This window comes from Photinus pyralis, unplaced genomic scaffold (assembly GCF_008802855.1).
Source record: "Photinus pyralis isolate 1611_PpyrPB1 unplaced genomic scaffold, Ppyr1.3 Ppyr1.4_LG5, whole genome shotgun sequence".
NCBI lineage: Eukaryota > Metazoa > Arthropoda > Insecta > Coleoptera > Lampyridae > Photinus > Photinus pyralis.
This window is the reverse complement of record NW_022170596.1, coordinates 44,507,904-44,519,538: the sequence shown is the minus strand read 5'-3', so window position 1 is coordinate 44,519,538 and position 11,635 is coordinate 44,507,904. Positions and strand designations below refer to the sequence as shown.

Below are 11,635 nucleotides of genomic sequence, written 5' to 3'. Positions count from 1 at the left end.
TGAACAGCTCGACGTGGACTACCTAATTGAATTCTGCTTCAGTTTTGAAATTTTAATATTCGCTTGGTTTCCAGGATAATAGCGGAATTGCTGGTGAAACGCGCACTGTTTATTAAAATGTGTTGAGGGTATGTTTTATTAACCATTTCGTTCGAGCTTTATTGATGAGTTTTTTACACCTGAACTACTCCGGGCAATTAATGTTCATCAATAAAGTAAGAGTCATAAACAGGAGGGTGTACCCATTAAAGTAATTTGCATTCACGATGACAAATCAATAAGTACGTTAGAAATATGTTAAATTGCATCGTACTGTTGGCGAGATGTGCGCAAAATTTCTTGTGCCGCTGCTAAATCATGTCAAGTCAGACGTAAACGATGTGTATGAAGTTCTACATCCATTGCAGGCACTTTGTCAAGTTGTGGGATTAGCACCTTACAGTTTCACGAGGAGGAGTGATGGTTCCAAGACGTACATTCGTTCGCCATTGAGTATAATCGGATATGCCATCCTGTTCGCTTTGTATATCTCGGCTATTGTCGTTCGTATTTGTTTCAAGGAGGATCTGAGTGATGAAGCAATTGAAAGGTACTTGGATAACTTGCAGGAGTACGTCATTGCGCTGATTGTATTTGTTGCAATTACTTTCGGCTGGATCTTTTCCAGGAAAGTAATTGAGGTGTTCAAGAATGTGGACGAGATTGATAAGGAGTTCAAAGATCTATCTGTTTGGATGCCGTATAGGTATGTACCTAATTTTGCTGAAGTTTTCATTATCGCCGGAGGGGCAAGATGTTTCTGGGGCAGGTATAACCCTGTAACTATGCTGACCAATGATTTTGAAATGGCGCCTGATTGCGTTTCTTGGTGCATTAATTAGCTATTCCTTAGGGTAGGTATGCATTGAATTCTGCAAAGAAACAATGTAAAAGATATGTATCGATTTAAAGCCGTGTAAATTGTAAACCTTGGGGACAGGGCTACATGATGTGGGGTTGGCGACATCTGGGCGTCATCCTCGAGCGTAGTATACTAACGTGAAGGTTTTTCAGTTTTTTCCTATCTTCTACTACAGTTTTGGTCCGATTCTTTTCAAATTGGTGTCGTCGGAAAGATGTTGTAAACGCGCACAACTCCTGCGTGGCGGAATTTTGTTTTTTGGCCTAGAGGCGAAATTAACGACCTTTTGCAAGGCGCGCGCGCGCGTCTTTGAGAGGTAGTCAACTTCGGGCACCTTTTACCTTCCGTTGCGAATTCTGTCACGCGTTTTAACGTTTCGTAAATCTCGAATGTCTGTCTCTCTTTCTCGTGTCGCCAATAGAAGCGAATTGCGGGTGAACGGGACGTCGGAAGTGGGTACCGTCAAAGGGAATGTGGTAGCTCCCGACATGATCTTACTGATGGTGGAGTCAAATCTTCAAACGCGAATTGCGAGTGAACGGGACGTCGGAAGTGGGTACCGTCAAAGGGAATGTGGTAGCCCCCAACACGATCTTACTGATGGTGGAGTTAAATCTTCAAACGCGAATTGCGGGTGAACGGGACATCGGAAGTGGGTACCGTCAAAGGGAATGTGGTATCCTTCGACAAGATCTTTTATTCATGGTTGAGTAAAAAGTGGCTAATAGAATACTGATCTGCCACACAAAAATGCGCTGAAGTCCCTTCGATCTCACACGAGGACTTTGATAATTTTTTTAAGTAGTTTAACATCCGGTCTGAGCAGGAATTAGTTCAAAATGGAATTAATTCTTGATTTAATTCCATTTGATGAATTAAATCCAACGTAGTTAAGCTTTTTTTAGTATTTCTGTAAAAGGGATTATAATTAAATCCTTTTACAAAAGGAATTGTAATCGTGAATAGTAGACAATGCTTAAATCATGACTTAAGCTACTATAATATGAAAGCTTAATTTCTTTGAGAGATGCTAAATTAGACAACGCTACCACTGTAAAGTGCAGTCCATAAAATAATTTGAGCAATCTATGATATTCTAAAAGAAAACAGTAGGTTTGGTATAAGTGAAACCATTAAATAGTGAAATCTTAGTCATTGAATACACTAAAAAAAAGTAGTATCATGTTAGGCACATAAAGCGTGCGTGGGTGAAAAGTTGTACTCGTACAATACATACAATGTGCATAACTTAATTCCATTGGAAGTATTTTTTAACGTACAAAGTACACTGTTAGATGCAGTTATTAACGCACTTTAGACGTAAGAAATGTACATACATCTACAATTTTTTTCATTTGAAAGTCCAAAAAAATAAAGCATGTTTAATTTGAAAAAATTAAATTTGAAGTTATTAAAGTTGATCATTAGCTTTAAAACACCCTGTAGAAAGGCGATCAAAATTTAAATCATTGTCACGTAGCATCAAGTCAGTACTGTCGATTTTGGAGTACTTATTGAAATTCAAGTCAACGGAGTCACAGGTACAGCCTGTGGTACAGGGCTCCAAAGAATAGCAGTCAAACGTAAAAAATTTTGAAAAATCTTGAATAAATTGAAAACCTTTGATGCTGTATATAGGAAAATGTGGTATCAAACGACGTATATAAAATACAATAAAATACAGGGTGTTCTATTTAAAATAAGAAAGTTGCTATACATATCCGGTAAAACAGGAACTGAAACGATCATGATAAGATTTTCTTTTGATAGATCATAAAAAATTATGTTGGTAATGTTGGTATGCAAATTTTCAGATTTAAATTATCAATGACAGCCTGAATACTTTTACCGAACGGTTTACGTGAAACAGCCTGTATAGTGCGAGAAGAATCAAGCCCTTAGTTTTCACATCGTCTCGTTTAAAGGATCTTCCCGCACTTTGAGAGTACCCTCCACCGACACGTCGTTCTGTAGATATTTACACTGAAAGTTTTGACATCACCAGTGTCCAGAAGTTTCACTTGCCCATTATGAGTACCCTCTTCTGACATTTGGTTTCCAAGACATTCGTTTCGACTTTATCAATAGGTGTCTCGCCAGACGATTTATTTTGCCTTTGCGAGTACTGTTCTTTAACAGATTTTCGCTTTAAAAGTTTTGACATCACCAATGGATATATTTCTTCCAGATGACCCAATCTCTCTTTGTGAGTACCTCCCTTCGACAATCTTAATTCCTTTTGAGACCTTTCATTAGAGTTCCATGAAAGATAAAACCGGTCCCCCTAACCCTCTATTTTAATAAGGAGTAGGTAGAGAACAGTAGCACGATAGTTGGTAGTTGGCTTATTCTCGCGAGAGTATTCGTTTTTTGATACTGTTGAGGCGGTTTATTCTCACTACAGTAAGTATGTTTCGTTTATCGATTCTTACAAATCCAAAAGGAATTATTGATTCACCGATTATGAGGAGGAAATAAATTAAGAATGAGAAAGATAAAAATAGTATTGTAGTAGGTCTCTGCAATTTTCGTGGTTCTTTTTCTATTATAAAAAGCATTTCATAAATCGAAATTGTTAATAAAAAAGTCATTTACTCTCGGAGAGGCAACAGGACCCAGTGAATTTATGTGTTCCTCTTCTAAGTCTAACTGTAAGCCCAAACGCTGCCATTTTTCTTGATTCGTGGTTTTTTTAGGTAACCAATAATACATTTTCTCTTTTAGACGTTGCTATGGAGTGCTGATTCTCAACATTGCGCTAATTATAGTGGTTCAGTTCATCGTATTCATATGGATTTGGCTAAGACGAGAAATGGATGAAGACGTGCTATTAACACTGTTGAATTTAGTAATCATCTTACCTTTCTTATTATTAACGCACCTCACAGAGTTGCAGTATGTTCAGTACATCCATTTATTGAAATATCGATATGCAATTTTAAACGAGCATTTGGAAGTGCTGTATCGAGAACATAAAACTCGCGAGGGTAAGTAAAAATCCCTTTGTAATAATTCACAAATATAGCTAGTGTATGAGAAAGCTATGTTAATATTTAGGAGAGTAAACATGTCTGTACTACACGGTCCACGTTTTTTTTATATTTAATAAACAAACAATTTACATGAGCACTTTCAAAAGGTGGTTCTAGAAATTTTCCACTTTCTAGGAAATTTCTCCTGTAGGTATTTTCGCGCGATGTGCTCGGGTGCACCATCCTGTTGAAACAATTTTCGTATCTTCTATGGTTTCCGAGATCCCCATTCTTATCTTGGATACAGTGTATAAATGAGATTGGTACTCTTTCTTGTAATTTCTGCAAAAGTTACCTACGAATACAACTACTGAAGTTATACTAATTTTAGGTTGGATATTGACAACCAATTCTGATCCCGACGTGACGAAGGGCATATTAAAAAGCGCTGAAACGATATCGAACCCAATTTCGGTCGTTGAAAAGGTAGTGACGATACACCTCAAGTTATCAGATGCAGCGAACTTAATCAATACGTCATTTTCGGTTCAACTTCTCTTTCGAATAACAATAGCCTTTACATCTATAGTTGCCGCTCTTTATACGATCGGTGTTAATTTCTCCAGCACCGAGGATGAGCAAGAGACCTTGGATGTGGACGTACAGTTTACAGCTTGGGCTGCTTCAAGCGCTTTCGAATTGTTTCTTATAGTTTGGATTGCAAGCTCAACATGCGAAGAGGTATTCGGTAGCTTTTAGAATATAATTATGGAGTGGGTATTGATTGATAGTCGTTCAGAAGTTCGACGCAATCGTATTATTAAATTGGGGGAGCAATTTGAAAATTGCTGACTTGATAAAGCGTTTTAAGTAATTCATTTTATCGTTTTAGGCAAATAAGTGTCCTCGATTGATGCATAAAATTCGAAATGCTACTAAAAACTCGCAGCTTCAGGATACGGTAATTCTATCGCTTCATCCCATTTGCCTCTTGATAAATGTTAAATATTTATTACAGATTGAAATGTATTCGTTGCAGATGTACCACAACCGTCTGCAGCTTTATGTTTGCGGATTATTCCCTCTTGACTATACTCTTTTACATACGGTATGTACTTATAGTGATCTAGCGTACACTTATCGAGAACCTAGCGGTTCCATGTTAGAGTTGTTTTATGTTGTTACTAAGCTATCACATTACGTAACTTTTATAAGAGTATTCAAAAAGCCTTTGAAGGTATTGTTTCGTGTGAGTCTGATTGAGCTTTGAAGGATGTGGTTTTACTGCTAGGAGGCCCTCACTTGGAACTCATAATTGAGTAGCTCAATAAATGTAAAGTGTGAGAAGCGAAGATGGTGTCCTTCACACCATACTAAAGCAGACCACATAGATCAGTATTTGCCTTTTCCTTTAAAACGATAATGTCTTTTCCACACATTTACTGACGGACAGACTATTTTTAATAACTTGATCATGCACGAGTAAAGCATATAGATAGGCTATTATTGAATATTCGAAATCGATACAAGTAGAGTTAAAAACTTATAGTACCTAAGTACAAATTAATCTCTGTGAAATTATCACTTACCTGGATGAAAACCATGTATCTTTTGCAAAAGTGTTTATCTGTTGCAGATTGTGGCCGGCGTGACGACCTATTTGGTGATACTAATACAGTTTAGAAGTGCAGGAATGGCATCAAAAAAGAGGTTACAATGCAATCGCACGGGATCGATTCAATAAATTCGGTTATGTCAGATGTAAAAAAGTTTCACAGAGGGCGATTTAAATTTAGCGTCTTAATGCAAGTTATAAAGAAATATATTTGTAAGGTAACGTGTCAATGTATGTATTATTTAAAAAAAATGTTTTTAAAGACTTTTTGCACAGGAGCTTAACATTAACTTTAACATTAAACATGTTGAAGTTTCCCCATCCTTTTCCATGCAAATGTAATGCACCAAATCACTTTCAAATATGAATCAGTGGGCACGTTGTAACGGGTGGTGGGTGTTTAGAATTAAAAAAAGTATTTTTTTCGAATTTGAATTTGTTCAGTATGGGAAATTTACGGACGTACTCCTTCAGAGCGAACGTGAATGAATGTATGTCTGGCGATAACAAAAAACGTATTGCGGAAACAGCAACACGATCTCGTGGGACCTAAATGTTTTATTCCGTTTTGTTTAAAGCCGAGCACGTGACAGAAATTCAGGTTTACTGGTCGTTTAAGAAGGTACGCTGTCGAATTCTTTGCTTTCAGAAAGGAAGGCCTGTTTCGGTATTTCTACCGGGCGAGATTCAAAAAGCAAAAAAGTGGAAAAGCGAGAAATTCTAGCTTGGTTTCGCGAGTAGAAATGTACTATTGGGTGCGTTAAAGACGAAGACTAGTTAACGAGCGATCACGTACACTGTTTGTGTGACGTCCTTATACAGCTTTTTGTCCGATGAATCAAATTTTGTATACAATTAATCGGTGCATTTACCCGCAACTAGACCTAGTTAATAAATTAATATCGATACAACGGAACGTCGGCATTTTATTCCGTTGCATAATAACGATTTCAAGTATTTTTTTCGCGAAATTGAAGCTTGTTCACAATACGTAGGGAGATTTTTGTTTTGAATTCATCACCGAGTTAACTGTATTATTGAAGCTGTCTGTTTCCATATTTCTAAAGGGAGCAGCATTTTCCAAAAAGAAATAAGATCAATTGCGCCTGAAAGGAATCGCATTCACGTCAATTATTGTCAGACATTTTAAAGTTTTTGATTTGTATAAAATAGTAGCCGATATTTTTATGAATTTACATATTAATTTTGTTTGGTGCATTTTTAATATTCCTAAAGAAATTGACCTATGAGAATTATTTGCATGAACAGATCTTGTATTGCACTTATTGATAGGAATCGAATCCAAACAAATTATTTTGGTCATTTTATTTAATTGACTGGAAAATTTGCATTTAATTTCAGTGATACCATTCATTTGGTTGGATTATAAATGTGTTTAGTGTTCAGGGGTATATGTATGTTTCAAACAGCAGAATGTACCAGAAACCATAGGCGTATGTATTAGAGTTCAATCAAACCAGGGCATTAGGTTTTGAATTTCAAATTTTAAGAGGAAATAATAGGCTAAACTCCCGCAAGATCAGGGTTGCAAAAACATTTTCATCACTGAGCTAGCCGTGGGTAAATTGTCAAGGGTAATATAACAAGACCTTGATAAATCGTCGACTATTTTGATTGCATCTAAATTTCGATTGTATATTTTATAATAATTTAACGAGACATATTAATTTTGGCGTTAATAATCTGATTATTAACGCCAAAATTATGTCAAGGCAAATTAATAAATGCAAGAGAAATTTAGCAGCAATCAAAATAGTCGCTTATTAATCAAGGTCGTGTTATATTTATGAAGATTATTTCTTGAATCCAATTATTTATATCAGAGAGGCATATTCACAAAATGAAACAGTTTGATGTCATTATGCAAAATATCAACAACAATCTACAAAATACAAACATAGGTATCAATTGACCGAATTGAATTCCACATACACTTTGCACTATATTCTTTATAACCTTATTCCCCATCTAATTTTTTCATGTTCCAGGTCAAAATATCATTCAGTTTTGTGAATGGTGTTGATTCATTTAGTTCACATTGACGATGCTCGCAAAATTTGATGAACTGCCTCCATACGCTATTTTTACTCCTCACTGTATTATGCGGGATTGTAGACTGGACCACACCACCATCATTTCTTCGCTCGTGGTTTCGCCAAAACGATTCATTTCAAAAACTTTAACAACACGATTTTGACGTTTAAGTTAAGTGCTGTCAGATGCACAAGCTGTCATGCTGATAGTCGGCTATCGTGCACCATGCAAAATAGTCGGTAATGGAGGGTGTTGATTGGTTTCGTCAAACAGGAATCAAAAGTGTGATTGGTTGATAATTGACTTTTTTAGGCTATCATCACAAAAACGGTGATTTTGTGGTCGCTTTTGCGGCCATAAAGTTTCACTTTATTGTACGCTTCTGTCAAACTTTACTTTATTGTACACATCTGTCAAACTGTACATATTTGAAACTGATGTGTGAGAAACAGTAATCTGTTTGATACAAAGCGTCTATCTGGTCTAGCCCTATCAAGGATTGGGCTATCCACGTGCGTTTTTTTCATTTTCGGACTTGTAGGAATGTTTCACACTATTTTGCATAATCACAATGTTCACATTTAAAATTATAGTTTGACGTTTCAATCTTTGCTGCTTGCAGACCTTTTTGAAGTGTAGAACCAAAACATGAGGAAGATGTTATTGCTTACATTATTATACGAAGAATCACCAGCAATTAACCGAAAACACAAGTGGCTACCTATACCTGCCATCAAAGTAGGTAATCAGGTTTCTAATAATTGTACAGCATGTTAACTATAAGGTCTTGGAAGCCACAGTTACGAAGGACTTATTGCATTTGACGTTATTAAAATCTTGTGCAACGGAGGATGTTGCGATTGTACTTTTACTCTCAAACCAAACTCTTATATCATATATGACTTAGGGTCGCAATGCTTGCATCTTCCAAAATTTCATTTAGGGTATCTGAACTGTCGCTATCGCCCATTTTGATAAGCACAAAACACACGCAAAGATGCTAATTATAATTACATACGACAGGAAATGCTTTGTTTTTAATTGTCTAAGATAACTATGATTTTCAGAAAAAATATGTTTATGAGCAAATTTTTGAATTCTTTTTTGATGATCGCCTAAAAAATGTTGTGTGCACCTTGGCCAAAAGTTATTTGTTTAGGCCTCATCTGAATTGCGGCCTCGGCTACCGCCTCGGCCACAAACAACAGCTTCGGCCAAAAAAGATCACTTTTACGGCCTTGGTACACAAATAACTATTATAGACGAAGGAAATAATCACAGTAGAATTTTTGACAGTGCCGTAGAGGTCTAATTTTATTTTATGCAAGTGAGATCTTCGAAGAGAATGGTGCAACAGCTGAATTGTGGGTTGAGTACTTCAAGATGGTAAGCATTGCAAAACGATAAATCGAGGCTGAAGGAAGCGGAGACTGGTACCTTCACTTGAAAAGTATACAACAGATGTTGCCGTATCCGCGACAATGGCCATTTTGATTTTGATTAACCTGAAGTCATTGCCGAACAGCACGTCGATGCGAGGTTGGCAAGGGTTACAAGTAGCCCAAGTATAGAAGTGGAAAAAAGTACCACTAATTTGTAGGACTATGTGGCCATTTTATTTTATTATACTCGTACGAACATTTACACTAAGGTGCATAAAAAAAATTGGCTGGTTGTAAATAATTTTTGTGGCCTCGTCATTTTGACATATCCGGTGTGGGGGATGCTCAGACCACTCATTTTGTACGACAATTGTTTTTCTGAGTATATTTTCCAATAATTATATATCTTCACATTTAAATAAAAAACTTACTGTTAGTCACTCGTCTATCATTTTGGAGCTCACTGACAGTCCAAATTTGTGCACAGAAAAAATGTGTAAAATCGTACCTTCAATTCTTTTATGCATTAATAAATGTTAAAAAATGTTTCTTTAAATGATAAGACAATAGATGCAGGACATGTAACTTTTTGCAATCCTTAATGGTCAGTGGGCCCCAAAATGGCATGTTTTACACCTGTGCAGTCCATTAGCTACCCCTATCGAGAATTTTCACAGAGGAAAAACTTGGGCGTCTTGTCGAACCCACCTTATTCACGAATAATCAGCACATATTTTGGGTAAATTTGTGTTGTTTGGGTAATGAAAATCTATTGTCTAGCAATTAGACGAGAAAAACTGTCAACTAATAAAAATGCGATACCAAAGGTGGAGCAGGTGGGGCATTTTTAGGAATTTAGTGTACAAAAATGGTTAAAATTGGACAAATTTTAAAATTATTTGAACGCGCCAGTACATTTTCTACAACTTCGATTAGAAGAATGTTTTGATAGGACCAGTACTTTAGATGCTAAAGACGACAGAAAGTCGTCAAATGGTATACTTTTTGGCGAATATGAGAACAGACTCAGATTACCTACTCGTTTTCAAGGCTTAAAGTGTAGTCATTGAATAAAATCTATTTATTTGGTTGCTTAAAAGCTCTTCCAAATGTATTCCACTACCATACTTAGATTTCACTTCACTAGAACAAGGATAGGAATCCTTACCCTATAAGCTAAGATAAAGAATCCGATAATTTTTGGTACTAAAGAGAGATAAGTGAACGGATGTATTTCTATGATTATTTTTCACATTTAACAGTCGACCAATGAAAACGCCGTATTCAAAGCTACTGGAGAGAATTATTTCGGATATTTTTCGGATATACCCCTGCTTGTTGCTAGACAGCGAAAATATTTTTGAAACAAATAGCAACCCATGTCTATAAAGACATTTGTTTAACAACGCTTAGTAATCGTAATTTTGACGTTTGTAAGTTAATACAAGTTTAGTGCAACATTTTCTCTAAAATGAGTCGTTTCGGTGTAGAATCGCTACAAAATATACAAGAAAAAACTAAGGAAAATGTGCCGTTAAACACCATTAAAACGAAAAACATGGTTTGGAAACAGTTTTCTTCCTTTTGCGCCGACAGGAATTATGAATTAATGGAAACCACTTCAAATGAACAACTCGCTAATATTTTAACAAATTGGGCTTTCAACATGCGAAAATCGAACGGAGAAAATTATAAAGAAAATGTAGTGAAAACTATGTGGAACCAGACTGCAAAAATGATACAAGATAAGTACTTCAACGAATTCAACAGAGAGATTGACCCATTCAAAAACCCAACTTTTAAAGTAGCTAGGGATGCGAGAAATGCGAAAAGGCGCACACTTCAGACCGATCCAACCAAACGTACCACCAGTTCAACGGCTTTGGACAAAAAAGACATAATAGCTATGATGAACGTCTGGAACGAAAATACACCAGAGGGATTGCAACGAAAACTATTTATTATCATTTCCGTGGAATTGGCTTGAAGGGGTAATGAAGGACTAACGGCACTCGTGCATCACTTTAAGGAGGAATTGGGAAACGATGGTATTTATACTGGTAGAATTGAATACAATCCTGTGTTCACAAAGACAACACAAGGTGGAGAACGGAAGTGCGCAAATAGTAAGTGGCTAATTGCAAACGAAGAGGCTCTCAATTACTGTCCGGTAAGGTTGTTAAAGAAGTTATTGTCTTTTCGAGGTAAAAATATAAAGACGGACCGTTTATTTTTAACTGTAAACCCCAATTGGAGAGATTTGCAAGGTGTTGGCTGGTACAAAGACGTTCCTGTAGGAAAAAATGTTATGGGAAAATGGATGAACGATTCTGCAAAACGCGCTGGGCTTAACACTACTGACAAGAAAATAACGAACCACTCGAGCAGGGCCACTGCTGTATCCACACTTGCAAAATCTGGAGTTGGGGAGCAGCAAATTATTAAAATTACCGGGCACTCCAATGCCAATTCAATAAAACCATACTTGCAGCTAGAAAAGGAGCACCATGAACAAATATTAAAGACTATTCAATTCATCTAACATTTGTCACATTTCGACCAGTGAAATGTCGAGATTTCAAATTGTTGAGCCAATGGGAACGAATTATAGTGATAATTTCACGTGTGGTATTTCAGCGACAATTCAACTCATGTATAAAAAATCACATAAGCCGCAGTGTAATTGTCACTTTGACAGCGGCAAAAGTTA

General features: G+C 36.5%; 1 protein-coding gene across 1 annotated transcript; it reads left to right on the top strand.

Moving 5' to 3' along the window:
• Positions 1–323: 323 nt before the first annotated feature.
• On the top strand, positions 324–5,623 carry LOC116170762 (putative gustatory receptor 28a). The gene is made up of 6 exons (XM_031487264.1): positions 324–745; positions 3,626–3,888; positions 4,265–4,614; positions 4,766–4,834; positions 4,892–4,981; positions 5,510–5,623. Exons 1-6 carry the CDS (start codon positions 324–326, stop codon positions 5,615–5,617), a joined length of 1,302 nt encoding a protein of 433 aa, XP_031343124.1. The 3' UTR covers positions 5,618–5,623.
• The last annotated feature ends 6,012 nt before the right edge of the window (positions 5,624–11,635 follow it).